The sequence below is a fragment of the Taeniopygia guttata genome, chromosome 2, assembly GCF_048771995.1.
Source record: "Taeniopygia guttata chromosome 2, bTaeGut7.mat, whole genome shotgun sequence".
Lineage (NCBI taxonomy): Eukaryota > Metazoa > Chordata > Aves > Passeriformes > Estrildidae > Taeniopygia > Taeniopygia guttata.
The window spans coordinates 118,741,132-118,757,265 of NC_133026.1; the positions used below are offsets into that span (position 1 = coordinate 118,741,132).

At 39.3% G+C, this 16,134-nt stretch overlaps 1 protein-coding gene across 18 annotated transcripts in view; it reads left to right on the top strand.

Moving 5' to 3' along the window:
• The window catches only part of SULF1 (sulfatase 1), a 183,066-nt gene that overhangs the window by 146,569 nt on the left and 20,363 nt on the right, over window positions 1-16,134 (top strand). For all 18 annotated transcript variants that reach the window (XM_072924739.1, XM_072924749.1, XM_072924751.1 and 15 more), the window contains 5 exons: window positions 2,937-3,087; window positions 4,093-4,268; window positions 4,820-4,948; window positions 5,211-5,267; window positions 6,252-6,381. In XM_072924739.1, the coding sequence (XP_072780840.1) occupies window positions 2,937-3,087; window positions 4,093-4,268; window positions 4,820-4,948; window positions 5,211-5,267; window positions 6,252-6,381 (643 nt within the window). The remainder of the gene's footprint in view (window positions 1-2,936; window positions 3,088-4,092; window positions 4,269-4,819; window positions 4,949-5,210; window positions 5,268-6,251; window positions 6,382-16,134) is intronic.

A 16,134-nucleotide genomic window follows, 5' to 3' on the forward strand; every position in this document is an offset into this window, starting at 1 on the left:
TGTTAGTTATACTTTATAGCAGCACTTGTAAATACAGAGGAAAATTGTTCCCAAAATTGGAAGAATAGAAACAAAGACACACCATACCATAATGACCTTCAAGGACTTATAACAGCTGAACATTTAACTGGTATCTCCAGCTGCTTCAAGAAAAACTTATCACTGATAAAAAATTATCACTGATCAGGAAGAGATCTGTCTACATGGAAAAGTTTTCAAAAGTCAGAAATATTCTCCCTAAGATTTATGTCTGCAGTGTTTGGTTGGTTGGTTACATTTCTACAAAAAAAAAAAAAAAAAAGAAAAGGTAGATAGATTTGAGAGCAATGTCAGATCTTGGGCCTGGCACCCAGTGCCATTCTGGTGGATTTCTGAAAGGCCCGACAAACAGGGGTACACAGGGAACATGTGCAAGCTGTGGGGTTTTGGAATTCCTTTCTGTCTCTTCCTTAGTACTCTTTCTCCAACATTATGGACCCCTGTTTCACATTTATCCATCAGCCAGTGACACTGGATATTTCACAGAAGGTTCCTGTTCTTTGAATTGCCTGGGAGGAAAATTCTGCTCTCTCTCTGCCTGCTGCATTTCTCACCCAGAAAATTCAAAATGCATTTGGAAAGTGTCTGCAAAAGGTTTTAACTGTCCTGCTAAACCGTTGAGTGCTGCTTTTAAAAAATATCCATTATGTGGAGGAGGCTGCTCACAATAGCCTGGGAACATAAGAGCTGAGCCTGCTTCAGCAGCTGGCTCTCCTTCCTGGCACAGCAGCAGGATGTCACCGCGCTGCCGGCGGAGCGCAGCTCACAGCCACCTCATCCGTCTGTGCTGGGGCACGCAGGACCCCACTGAAAAAACTCCAGTGTTTTACTAGGAAATGCTGATTAATCAAAAATTAACTCTTTCATGGGAAAACATCTTATCTGACAAACTTCCAAGGAAACAGATTAAAAATTGCACTGAAAGTATCCTTCTTTTCTGTCTGATAACCGATAAATTGTAGGTGACAGAATTCCTAAGACTTGCTTCTTCAAGGGCCTCCCTCTGCTAAGACTGCTGTCTAGCCAGCAACACAGAGGGCCATGCTCCTGACATAAATCTTATTAATATTATGACAGTTAATTTTAAAAATCAGACTTCAACCATGGGAAATTACAAAAACTTTGACTTTTCAACATGAAATAAAAAAATTTTCAACAGAAAAGGAATTCTAGTTTATGCTTGTCTTTGCTCAGTAGGGAGTTAACCTTTTCATACTTTGTAATCTCTATCAAAGTCCTGTGATACTGTTGTATCACTTCTCTTTTCCCTTGAGACTAATAATTAAGTAGGTTAGTCAAAACTTGCTGTGTGTGTTAAACACATACTTCTCAAATTCTACTGAACTTCTCAAATAATGCTCTCCAGTTAGAATGTGGACTCCACAAATTTATTGAAGTTACCTATCAGTTTACTATGTTATCCTTTCAGCTGATTTTTTGTCCTCAGAGTATGCAGTTAAAGGTTATACATATGATATCTGATATAAAAATCAACTGCTTTCACCGTTCTGGGATTACATACAACCATGTAAAGAAAAATGAAACCTAAGTGAAGGACTGGTCAAAGGTATGACTCTTAAGTTATATAGTATTCTGATATTGTTCATTTTAAGAAAAGACAACTACACATATGTATTTCAGCAGGAAAAATGTACCTTCTGATAAAGTACGTGTTATAATTTTCAGTACCTAAACAGTAAATTGATCTGGAATTGCATTTTTTTGTAAACTGAAAATATAATAAAAATAATCAAATTAATCTAACCACCCAACGATATTTTTTCCCTTTCTCTTTATGTTTAATTTTCAAATGTAATGCTGCTGTTCATGTATCATGTACTGCAATGTACTAGAAACAGGGTGGGGGAAAAGCCAAAGAACTTAATGAAAATGATGAAGCCTAGATTCCTTCTTTCTAGAGAAGGGAACTGCTTATATGTAGGTGAAGCCGTTATGGGAAATGGATATTGCTTGGTTTCACTTCACCTTGTAGTTGTCATGTATGTGAGGCATAAAAATACGAATGATAGAGAGCTTTTGTAACATGTTTCTCTGTAGAGAAAATTTACTTGACACTTTTTTTGCCACACATTTTCTTCCAAGTGATATCTCTGAGAAAATATTCTTGTTTCTTATAGGATGTCTTTCAAAAATACACTGGCTTTGGATGGAACACCACTCTTAAATATTTATTTTGGTGTTTGTGCAAACTCCTAAAGCATCATTCTTAGCTTTAGATAGGAGTCTGTGTCATACTTCTTCTTAGTACTAGTATCAATAGTGGTGTTAGGTCAGTTTTGTTGTCATGGTTCATTTTATGCTTGTAATGCACTGTGCTTTGCACTCACATTGAAAATAACACCTCAACAGTATTTAGTGTAGAACTAACTGTAACATGGTGTTGTTCTTTATACTGACTACTAAATTTCTTTATCCCACTGGAAAATACCTTTCATTGACTTTTATTTAAAGGTAATTTCTCTACAGGAAGTACCAGGTCAATATACCTTAACATTAAGTAGGCAGTCCTTTTTCTAACTTCCTTAATTTTTTCTCATCTATATGGGATGGACCATTCAGATAAGCCTCTTTAATGATTGCAGGTTTGTTTGAGAAATAGATTTTGGCAAATCCCAAATATTAATGTGGAATTTGTAGTGGTCTTTGAGTCTGAAAGAAAGCTTGGAAAGCAAGTAGTTAAAGTATTTTGAGGAGGTGATACATGACCCAGTGAATCTTGGAAGCCACTGAAGTGATGTTTGTTGATATTTGTCAGATACCACATGGAATTTGTGATTTAACTGTTTGTTGGCTATTTCTGTGTTGGAGGAGTTCCCACCTGCCTCTGATGCCTGTCATGCTACACAACTTTTCAGATCCATTTTTTTTTCCTGCAGCACTCCCAGCTATAACTATGCACCAAACATGGATAAGCACTGGATTATGCAGTACACAGGGCCCATGCTGCCAATCCACATGGAGTTCACCAACGTCTTGCAGCGCAAAAGACTCCAGACCCTGATGTCAGTTGATGACTCTATGGAAAGAGTGAGTGCAAGAAACTGCTGTGAATACAATCTTATTAGCTGGTAACAAAATTAAATTAATTAATTCTTTCTTTACCTTCACCAACCACATTCTGGGGTAAGTCATTATACTATGAGGAATTACTCCACTTTTTCCTAGTGGAATTGAATTCTGATTCTCTGCAACATGAGGCCAAGCTCCTGGCTTTCCTCTTTCAGTTGCTGGGTCAAAAAAATAGTGGGCTTTTTTGAAAGGGAAAAGTCACTGGGCCTAGTATAAATCCTGGTATTAACAGAAGATGCATCATCTGTGTGTACACATGGATAGACACAGATGCACACATGACAACTTCTATTCATTTTACACACTCCATTCACAGTTTTTCCTTCCGTTGAAATCTGGGAACTGGCAAATCACAGCAACTCAGGTGTCAGTCTACAAGTGTTTGCAGAAGTTAGGCAATGCAGTGTACTGCTAATTATAGGTAACATGATACATGAGCTATTAGGTTTACTTTGTATGACTTTTTGTTCCAAAATCAAGCACCATGACCAAAGATCTTCCCCTAGAGAGATTTCTTTAAACTTTAATAAAAATTTACAGCTTTTTCCCAAGCCCACAACTGTAAGGAATAAGAAAGTTGTAGACTAGCACAGTAAATCAAATCTTAGTACCTTTTCCCCTAAAGCTGTTGCAGACATTTTTCACAAGCTGTGTTTGAGTACACAATGAATTTTGGACATACTAGGGTAACTACCCCATCATTACCATATTCATTCTAATTTTCTGGAGTTGTTTAATTGTCCCCTCTGTCAAATGTGAAATTGAACTAGCATGTTGATTTTTTTCACAGCACAATAAAGGCAAAATTTACAAATGCCAGTCCCCAGAATGTGTGTCATCAATTTCATTGATGCCCTGTTTGGTCCTGTGTATTTAAGGATTATAAATGATGGTTGTACACAACTCTGCACAAAACACGTTTTGCTGCACTTAACTCGGAGTTCTTTCTGTGCTGGGTTACAGTTACACCAAATGCTTGCAGAGATGGGAGAACTGGAGAATACCTACATTATTTACACTGCTGACCATGGATACCATATTGGGCAGTTCGGACTGGTGAAGGGGAAGTCAATGCCGTATGACTTTGATATTCGAGTTCCTTTCTTTATTCGTGGTCCAAGTGTGGAGCCGGGATCAGTGTACGTTCCCTTATGTCTCTAGCACAGCTGTTGAGCCTAATGTAAAACATTTCTGAGAGCATGTAATTATCACTCTGTCTGGTTTCATTTCATAAAGGATGCCCTATTATTGCAGAGCAATGAGTCTCATAAACAGGCAATTTTTTCACTTTGCATATTATGAATAAGTTATAATGCAGATGAGAAAACTGTGTAATGCGTAGTCCTATAGGGTTAGACTTGGGTTTTGGTTTTGAAAACAATGTGCTCATCTTTACTGCTCACTCTGTCATTTAGCATCATGCCCTCATTTTCAATGAGATAAGAGCAGTGTTGCTGCTGCACCTCCTTGTTTCATTGTGCTTAACTTTTTCTTTGTGATGTCAGTCTGCAGTACTGGCCTATCGTTCTGAATTGTAGACTTCAAAGGGGGTTTTCTAAACTTAGCACTTCTGTAGAGCTTTACATCTTCAAAGGCCTGATAAGCATTAATTATCATTCTATTTCCAAGAGAATGTGAAGACTTACACGTTGAACACATGGCAACTATGACCTTTCCTGTTGATTTGCAGTGTGCCTCAGATAGTTCTGAATATTGATCTTGCTCCAACAATTCTGGATATAGCAGGCCTTGACACACCTCCAGATATGGACGGCAAATCTGTCCTAAAGCTTCTGGACTTGGAGAGACCAGGAAACAGGTGGGTCCCATGATCCTTTTTTAGCCAGTTCAGAAGCAAACACCTTAGTAAATCAACAGCTGAGTGGAAAAACAGATTCTGTGAAAATGAGTTGTGTCATGGCAACAACCACAGCTTTCCCATTTCAAGAGTCTCTTAAGTAGTAGATCTATAAAACTGTGTGTATATGTAAGTGGAGAGTTGTTTTTTTCAAAAATAATTTGTTAACACTTACAGTGGTGTACTTCAGTGCCAGCAGTAAATGTCATTATTTTACTTTCAGGTTTCGAACAAACAAGAAGACCAAAATTTGGCGTGACACGTTTCTAGTGGAAAGAGGGTAATTACTGGGGGTGAGAGAGTTTTGGGAGAGCCTGCCTGCTGGGAACACTCCCTTGTACATGCTTTCCTTTCTGGTTCCTCCTCTTCCTTTTTATGGTCAGAGAAGCAGTAAATTTTGCAAGCAAACTGACAGGCATGACATTTTTCCTAGTTTCCCACCACTGCCTTTGCAATCTACTGTGCTTTCAAATCCCTTTCTCTGAAAAAATTTGAAAGCATGTTTTCCTGGTGATTCTCCTAGCCTCTTTCCCTAACACTGTGCTTGGGCCCACTTTTGTCATTAACCAAATAATTTTCTTTCAAAATCTCGGTTTCAAATCCAGCTGTGTAGAATCCTCTTTATCATCTGATTTTTTATTTTCCATCATGTATTAGAAGCATTCTTCATTTTTGTTCTAGCTAAGACTTATGTGTAATTGAGATTCATGACTATAACTGCTCTTCTCTTTACTGATAACTCCTTAAACCCTCTTACCTTGGCAGTTGTTGCCATGAAAATTTTCTCTGGGTAAAAACTTTACAGCATTTTCGTTTTGGTACTTTATGACTCTACAGATTATGAAAACCTTTTCTGATGTATTACAAAGCAGTGCATGAAAGACACGTCATAATATGTAAGATACAGCCGAGTTTGTGCTGAGTATGAAAGACCTGTTGTGTCTTCAGCTGTGTTTTTCAGCCAAGAAAGTATTGCTTCAAAGAGTTTTGCTTTTTGTAAAAACCTACATTTATGTATGAGTGGTGCTGAACTGTACCAGTTAGACATATTTCAGCAGCACTTATTTATCTTCTGGCATTTTCAGTCAGTCACCTGAGGATTTTTTTCAGTATCTGACCTACATGGAAAGTCAGTAACAGAAATGTGGCGATTTTTTTCCCTGAGAAGACATTAAACCTTCAAGTAGCTTCACTGTTCAAGTTAAATTCATCCTTAGGGCTTATAACAAGGTATCTAAAGTATTCCACTTTATTTTTTTATAAGCAAATTTCTACGCAAGAAGGAGGAACCCAACAAAAACACTCAGCAGTCTAATCAACTACCAAAGTACGAGAGAGTAAAAGAATTATGCCAACAAGCAAGATACCAGACAGCCTGTGAACAGCCAGGACAGGTAAGCCACAAGTAACTGCAGTTTTCTAAGTGTCACAGGGAAATACACATTTTACACTAAAGGTCAAAAGAATTTGAAGAATATGGCTTTTAGAAGGTAACTAAAATATCACTGTTGTTAATATCTTCAGAGCAAAATAAAACCAGGCAAATCTCTCTAGGCTGTGGTCAAATTCAAGGTAGTGAGGACCTGGTCCTTCATTTGCTGTGTTAGTACAGAGCTTATCATAAATCTCCCATGCTCAAACATAACATGAAATGACTACTTTTTCTTTGATTATGTGCATTGATAAATATGCACGATAGTTCAGTGATAATTGTTAATAAGGGAGAGAATCTTTATAAGCTGTGAAAGCTTGTACTCACTGGGGTAGTTCAGAATTACCAAAGCAAGCTGGTTAGTCCTAAGGTTACACATGAATTCATTTGCTGGGATGAAACTGAACAGCACACTTAGTAATCATCATCCTTTAATATTTATCAAAATACTTTAAATAGAAGGGTCCCCTTGCCCAGAAATACTCCCTATTTCAGGTCACTGTAAGGATTCAGGCAGTGATACCCATACTCAAGCATTACTTTTTCTTCTTGCAGCCTTAATGATTTCAGTGTAACGCCTGACTTTGATACAAAGGTCTAATTGCCTGCTCATAAAACCAGAAATTACTGCAACCCTGACTACTATGCTTACACCTGCATCTCTGAAGTGCACACACAGGAAGAGAGCTAAATTAAGAAAAGTGATTCTGACTCCAAATTCTCGTCAATCCATCCTGAATTAATGCAATACCTATGGTAACATACGAAGATGGATTTACTGGGGAGATGTGTAAGCAAGCTGAACCCTTCTCACTGACACCACCTCCAACCACCCTGGGGCACATGCTGGGGCCCCAGACAGTGGCTTGTGCCTGCCTTGCCGTCCTTGTAGTCCATCCCCATCCCCACACACCTCCCCGGAGAAGTGTGAGGTGATTTCTCCCAGGCAGCGCTTGCACTCTCCCCTCAGATGTTTGCTCAGAGCACTGCAGGCAGCCGTGGGCTGGCGCTGGGATCTCGGGCGGCGCTTTGGAGCGTGGGCACAAAGCCCTCTCTGTGCTGCACTCCGCTCCGCTGCCACCCATGGTGCCGAGCCCCGGGCAGGTCGTGATCTGCACGGCCAGCCCGAGAGCTCCCCTAGAGAAATGCTCCATCCCTGCCTTTCCCCTTCTCCTGTGGAGTGTAGGGTTGCAGTAATTCTCAGTTAATCACAGATTGGACTGGATTAATGTTTTGGCTGTCACATCCTTGGTCAGGTCCTCTGTCACGGCTCTTACCTCACACATGCTCCTTAATGCAGCCACTTTTGAAGGGATATACACAATATCGCAGTCTCACCCAAGGGCAAAGTTTTCAGGAGTTCAAGCACCGCCATTGTAAACAGAGATTAAGTTTGAAATCCGAATGCTTTATAAAAACTAAAGGAGATCAATGAAGTAATTTAGACTGTTAGACACTAAGATGTTTCATTTTAAAGTAACAAAATATTTTCTTTGAAATTATTCCTTATATTTATTACCTCTTATGCCAAAATCCAGGTTTGGAATAATTACATTTTCACATATGAATAGAAAAGGTTAAGTGTCCTGACCAGATACAACACCTGAAGCAGTAAGAAACCCTGGTCACAGTCCTGCTCTCAGCCCAGGGCAGTAGGCCATCTCATATTGGTGAATCCAGTTTGATCAAAGGGTGAAAGAAGAAGAGCTGCAGGGAGGCTACAAGAGCAATAGTGTTTGATAGTGGGTCTCCCAGCTACAAACTGTCATCAAGGTCTTTTCGATGCTGAAGATATGTTGGCTGCACAGAACCCAGCAGCCATCCCTCACAGCTGGATGAAGGACAGGGCTGAACTGACCTCTTTGAGACCAATTTTCAGACACAACTGTTGGCGTGTACACATTATTTTCTTAAAAAAATAGATCAAGGCTGTCCCTGATAATTCCAACATCCTGAAGGCTTCCTGCAGGGATGCTGAAGTGAAATATGCCTATGGAAAACTTCTGTTAGGCAGAGCATCATGAGGGGTGGATCGTCCTCTGGGGTCATTCAGCCCGTGGGACACAAACCCATTCCTCCCACTCCATCCACCCTCATGCCAGCCCTGGGAAACAAGGCCAGTTTCTCTCTCAAGGACAGACTACCTGTGGTGCTCACAGGAAAACCAACATAGAATAAGTAAGGTGTGAATTTCAAGACCGGTGCTGAAATTCAGTGAGGCATTTCAATGTGAAATAAGGTTCTGCAGGATTTTTTCCATGTAGAGAAGTTCTAAAAAAGAAAAAAGTTAGTAGGTCAAATAAATGCACCTTAGCCCAAATGTGTTCCAATGTGAATTTCTGAGCCATCATAGTTTAATACGAGGTTCCTGCAGCAGATTTGCTCTAGTCATTTTGTGCCTCTTAGAAAAGAGAAAATATTGCTGTGCATGAATTAACTTTGTTTTATCTTTTGAGATTTGTATAGTTGATTTCAATTACATAGGTGCATATATAGGAATAAAATCTTCATTTAAATTATGGTCGTTTATAATACTTCCTACATTTACTCTAATCAGTTGCAGTTAACATCAGTTAAATTAAAATTACTTTCACAGAATGAGTGATTGCTGACAGATTCTAAAATAGTGAAATTACTGGTCTGTGGGAAGCTGCTGCTAAATGTCTGAAACTAGGAATAAGCATGTAGGGAATTAATCCCCCATTAAAAGCTTGCTCTTAATTTAAATTTACTCTAGTCAATACATAGTTTATTTGAAAAGGAGAACACAAGGAAGCTGGAAAAAAAAAATCTTTTTTCCTGAGGTGCGATCCTGAGATCTGCTAGTTCCAAAATCTCCAAGGCTGTGGTACTCAGGGAAATACTTGCTTCAGCTTATTTTCTCATTAAAATAAAGGAAAATAAAGGAACCTAGCATAATATTTTTTAAATTAAAACTGGCAAAATTCTAATTTTTTCATGCCTAATGTGTATCTGAAAATAGATAAGCCTCAAAAACAGAAGGATTTGAAGAGAAAATACTAAATATCTATAAAATATAAATAGAAAATACTTTCACTGTTAGTTTTTAGTGTATTTAAATTTTCTAGCACCATTGACATGTTGTATCACCTTCATTGTAGATCACATTGTAGATCACTGTCCCCTTGCTGTTTTTTCCTAATCCCCTTTATGGGAGGAAAGTTTCCAAGCATTCACCCACCTCTCTGAGAACATCTCAGAAGTGTATGGGATGTGTTCACTCCTGAGCTCTGTTCCAGCAGTCATTGACACAGGTCAGCAATGAGCCCATGCCAAGGAGGGGAGCTCCTGCTGAGCTACACTAGCAGGAACACTGCTAAGAGGTCGTGGGAAGTGAGCACTCACCTCTCCCTGGTGCCTGTGGGCTGCACCTGGAATGCTGTATCCGGGTTGGGATCTCCATGAGCAGCAGGACTTCGGTGCGCTGGAGCAAATCCAGGGGAGGACCCCAGATGGGGTGGAAGTACTGAGAAGGGGCAGAGGTTTGTTTAGCCAGGGGAAGAGAAAGCAAAGGAAGAAGCTAATTGTTTCCTTTGATTAACTGATGGCAAATTAGAGAGAAGACAGACCCAGGTATGTCTTGGAGGTGCACAGCAAAAGGGCTATCAGAAAGAGACAAGTGGCAGCAAGGGAAATTGTAAAGAGGGTCATGGAAATAAGTGTTACCATAAACTTAATTAAGAGCTGGAGCCCAAAGAGGCTGTGGAAAGTCCACTCTAGGATACATCCAAACCTAATAATGTTGCTGCTTTGAGGAGGAGGATGAACTAAATGACCTCCAGATGTTCCTTCAGTACATGCTCTTAATTTTTTGCTTGCTTAGTATCTGGCCTTGAGGATTTCATGTTTTTTTCTTCCTCTCTTCCTCCTCAACTTCATAACTTGGGATGTGCTGTTAATTTTATGAATTTGTAAGTGAATTATGGGTCACCTGCCCATGTCATATTTGGGTATAGACCAGATTTCAGCCCCTGCCCTGCCCCAGCTGTTGATCTGCGCTCACCCAAAGCACAGACAGTCCCATCAGATCAACCATATTCACTCCCCTGGAAAAGAGAGCAGGAGCTGGTGGGCTCCCTGTTCAGCTTGGGGCTTGGAGAAGGGTAGATATTTCCTTTGCATTTCCTCCACATCTCCACATGAGAGAATGCTCAAGAAATTATGATGGGAACGGGAGGTTTCTTTCATAGTTTGTATGCCAAATTTGTCACCAGTTTACATGGTGTAACTTATTGAGGTCACCTGATTGAGCCCAGTGGGTTTAGCAGTGGATACTGATGAGTTTTAACACTTAAATGGTTTGCAGGGTATTTTTACATTTCACTGATGTATATTTACCTCTCAGTAATAAGCTACACCATACAGAAATATTTATTCATCTGCAGTGTTCATCTGCAGCGTTCATCTGCAGCATAACCCTGCTTTTGTTTTAAAATGGGAAAGAGTTGGTGTCAACTTGTAATAAAGCTTTGTTAATTTTCCAACAGAGCAGAAAAAATAACATGTGAAGAAATGTTTCTCTGGATTCATACAACCTTATCATGACACAAATCTCTTCTCAGTTTTCCACTGGAATAACCTGAGACAAGAATATATGTTAGTTCAGGAGGTTTAGAGGCAAGCTGCTCTTAAATCCTCCAGCAGGTTATTTTTCTTGAACTCATTCCATCTTCTCTCTCATGAAATTCTTCTGGATACTTAGCAAATATCAAATAAAACCATGTTAACTGTGTTTTCATTTATACTTTTTCTTTCTATCTTCCCTTACCTAAATGTGTAATTAAGGAGTTGAGTTAATTCATAAGTATTTATTCTTTTTCTCTCCAGTCTGAGTAATAGGAATTTTCCTAAGGCATAATTTTGACTTCTGGGACTTAACACTCTTTCCCAGATCACAGTTACCTTATGAGGTCTGGTGACTGATAGGCTGGATGTCTCCAGTGTACTGCTCAATCCATTATTTATAATCAGTATCAAATCCATAGCCAAATATGCATTTTCATCCTCTTAGAAAAATTACACAAACCACAATCTTTTTTTTTTTTTTAATTTTCCCAATAGGATAAAAAAAAATAACTACCCTCCCCAAATGAGGACTGTGAAGCACTGTGTTTGAAATTTCAGCTCTTAGATTGGATGACTCAGCAGTGAAACCCAGACATGGGTCTGTTTATTTTATGAGCATACATCTCCTACCATCTGCTTGACACTACCTGCCAGTTTGTGAACAGCAAAGGTCTGAAACTTGTAGAGATCCATGGCCTTGTGCCAGCTCCAATGAGCACTGACAGTGGGCAGAGCAGAAAAATGCATCATGCTGCCCATGTTGGTATGACATGAGCTCACACTGTGCTAGACAGGTATAACGTTGTAGCTGCACCTTCCCTGTGCTCTCTTTTCATGCGTCTCAGCTTTAGGGATGCAAAATATTGAGTTTCCTCCTGAGGAACTGTATCCCAAAACTACCCTGAGGAAATAATGTTTCATTTGGAGAAAATGCCTGAAGACTGTACAGTGAGATTTTAGTTAGATTAGGTCTCAGTGTATTTTACAGTGATCTGAGGCTTTATGGGTAGTCACTGGAGACATGTTGCTGAATCCAAAAATCAGTTTTGTGGTAAATGTGCAAGATTCTTCTGGGTCTGATCCAAAAAGCATGTTTTGTAGCCTGTACTCCTATTCCTCACATATTTTTCACCCTCTAAAAACCTAGCATAAGAATTTAATTTTATTATTGATATTCATATTCCTCAAATTATCATATCAGCATTCAGTCAAAAGAACGTCTATTTGCCATGCTGAAAGAACACTTGCTATCAATCAGCTCACAGATAATATTGTAAAGGAAATTAGAATGGGGCTTATTAGGTGTAGTCTGGTTTGGCTCAAGTATCTATGTTCTCATAAAATAAATATCACAGACCATACATTTGTATAGGTCAGCTTTATGACCAGCTGCAGAGTATGAATAAAAACACATACACTGGTAAGAGCTGGCCAGAAGCGTCAGATGGCTGGCCAGCCACTGACAGCGAGAGCCTGAGCACCCACTAAACCCCAAAATTATGCTATGGCATATTAACATCAGTCGTGGATTCTCCAGATTCCAGAACAACCTCCTGATACTTTCAGGAGTCAAAAAGCGCTTGGTGATCAACCTGTTTTACCAGAGCACTGATTCAAAGCTGTCTCTTCTTCGCCATCTCCCCACTGATACCATCTTTTCTTAGTAATAATTCAGTGGAGGCATCTATGCACAGGCTCAACTGGAAGTACATGTGTTTGGGACCAGTTATGTGCCTAAAACTAAGTGCATACTTCAATGCTTTTGTGAACAGCTCTTGAAGCTATTCCTCACTTTAAACCCTGTGGAGTCATCCCTCACAGATGACAGAAACATGCCTGCAATTTAGTTGCTCAAGAATTCGTAGGAATTGCCAGAAATTATGATACCTCTAGTTAAAATACCACTCTGTTTATGAGTTGAAACCAAATATGAAGATAAGTTCCTTTATCTGTAAAAATAATCTTTCAAGGCATGGTATTTCATATTTCAGCCTAAATAGTTCACATTTCAGCCTAAATATTTAAGTTTTTATCAAACAGAGAGCAGCTCTTCCCAGATTTGACAATTCTTTAAATTCAAGCAATTCTTAATTGGATGTATGAAGTCTATTCTGGATAAAATCCAGAGATATTCCAGGAAGATTACTGGATCCACTGGTTTCATCTCTTTCAATGCACAACTGTGTTCAACCTTTTCACTGTCATCTTGCTGGTGTTCTCTAACAGAAAGACCTTTTTGGTGGAGTGGCACAGTTTTTAACAAAGCAAATTCTTTAAACCTTTATTAATGTAACTGTATGTACTAAAAATGTCTAGACAAAAAACACAATTTATGCAAGAATTATTTTTAACGCTTTCTGTAGTACTCCTTGGAGGTTCTCTTTTTGCAGAGTTTCCATTTTAAAGTATCCAGTGAAATAGAATATAAGCTAAGTCCTCTGCAAGTTAAATGTATATGACACAATAGTAACAGATTATTATTGCTATTACTATTTGTAGCTAAAGGATTAAATTTATCCTTTTCATTAGCTCCTATTTGTTTGCACTTGATAGTGGATGTTTATTGGATAACAACAGAAGTCTCTCCATGTTGAGCTGTAACTGCAGGCAAGTTAATGGATTTGGTAGAAAATGCTATGCAGGAGAAATATTTGCTGTCTTGACCTAGGTGCCTACATTTCTGGAGCTGACAATGCAGTTCATGCATATTTTATTGCTAGAGAACAGCTATAACTGTGACACTTAAAATCAATCTTGTCTATACAGCAAGAATGCAAAATTTTGTAGTCTGTAAAATTCCTGGGCAATTTTCTTTTTCTTTCTTTTCATAAGCTTGTGATGTAGCTCAAAATTGCTAATTTTATATAGCTATTTCTGTTATCTAGTGACTAATACCTTCATTCCTTTTTTCCTCCAGTTCTGTTCCTGTGCATTTATCTGAAAGTATTTCTAAATTCTGTCATACATTTCTGCCCATCAGTTCTTGTAGGACAAACTTCTTCCCTAGCTGTTGAACCACTGACCACTGCATTTTTAGTAACACTTCTCAGGGGCTAAGGCTGTATATAAATAACTTTGAATATATTCATGTTGTCAGACTCTGGAGCGTGATCCAACAGAAAGTGGTTCACTTACAAGAGAGTGGTGCAAAACTTGGGATCTGCCATTACAAGCAGTATCTACTCAGCTCTAAAATGGAGGATGAGATTTTTTTTTTTCCCCACAAAAATGCAGCAATTCCAAATTCCCTGAGTGAACCTGGCAAACCATCCCTGTTAAACAGCTGCACTTATGTGCAATGTTGAAGTACTGCTGAGATGAAACAACCCAGATTAGTATTTCCAGGGGCATTTAGGAGCCTTGGTCATGACCAGGGTTCAGTTCTGCTCTGTGGGAATGTGCAGAGGACATGACCTTAACCAGCAAACATTTCTCAGTATTCAGGTCCAGTTCAGCAGGAATGAACTCTGTACTGTTTACCACAGACAACTAATTGCAGGGCACTTTTCAATATGCTGTGTGACATGGCCTCTTCTAATGGCCCAGAGAAAGCAAATGCAAGACAGCTCTGATTGCAGCAGCACAGCCCTGAACCAGACTCCTTTTCCAGCATTATCACATCAAGTCCCCTTGCACTCCCCCATATCTGGTTACTGCTAATGAAGGAAAATGGTACACACATACTCAGCCTGTGATGGTATTTCCATCTATACTGTTTTCAAATTTAGAGAGTACCTTTCAAAACAGGAAGAAAAGGGAAATGAGATCTTGAGGATATATTTAAAGTCATGAAGTCTTCATTTTTCAGGCCTTATCTTAACATTCCCAAGGCTGAGCAATAATACTCAAAGTCAGTCATACATTACAAAAATGAAAAAGCACCTGTAAAAATATTGCTGCTATGTTATATTTCCAGTTGCATGTTGTTTGGTGTTTCATAACTTTGTGATAAAATCTGACAAGGTATTTAACACTGATGTGTCTACTGCAAATATTAGGTGTTTACATTTCATAGAAAACTTTAGCTTGCCTACTGTTGGGACACATTTCGTGACTTGTCTAATTCATTTCCCCTCTATATAAGGGAGCAGCAACTGTCTCAAAACTGTGACAGTCTATTAACTGCACAAAGCTGATTGGAAGTCCTGTCTAAGCAGCTATTTTGTAATGTGGAGCACATCATAATGATTCATTCTGAATGTATAGTTTTATGTATTAATTAATAATCAGTAATGAAATAGACTTAATTTTAAGTCTGTGGCACAACTGATTAATACCAGGAAATTGAGATCCCAGGTAGTTATGAAGTCAATTGGTGTTGTCTTCCTTATGTAGCTGCGAGTCACAACTGGAGCCATGCCAGGTAGCAAGGCAAAGCAAAGCCACCAAGGACAAACCATCCCTTTTAACCAGTCCATGTTCTACCCTTTGTCTTTGAAATGTCTTTATGAGGACAAACCTCTATCCCCAGAAGAAAGTGCGTCATGCTAGTGCCATTATCCAAGGAAAAGCTCCTGCTGCAGTAGCGTTGCCTTGCTTACCTCAACACTGAGAACAGGCACAGGTACTTACATGTTTAAACTTCAGGTTTGGCAGCTTGACATCTGAAGGATTAGGATAGGATAGGATAGGATAGGATAGGATAGGATAGGATAGGATAGGATAGGATAGGATAGGATAGGATAGGATAGGATAGGATAGGATAGGATAGGATAGGATAGGATAGGATAGGTGTAATGGTTTAACCCCAGCCACCAACTAAGCCCACACAGCCACTCACTCTCTCCCTCACCAGTGGGATCAAAGAGACAATCAGAAGAGTAAAAGCTAGAAAACTCATGGGTTGAGATAAAGTTTGATAGGGAAAGGGAGTGCACACAAGCAAAGCAAGAGGGAATTCATTCACCCCTTCCCAGGGACAGGCAGTTTTTCAGCCATCTCTGGGACAGCAGGACTCCATCACATGTAACAAGGATCTGGGAAGAAAATATTCCCTTCTTCCTTCTTCTTCCCTAACTTTATTTACTGAGTATGATGTCATATGGTCTGGACTATCCCTTTGGTCAGTCAGCTTTTCCAGCTATGTCTCCTCCCAGCCCCCCAGCCACATCCAGTTCCTTCACCAGTG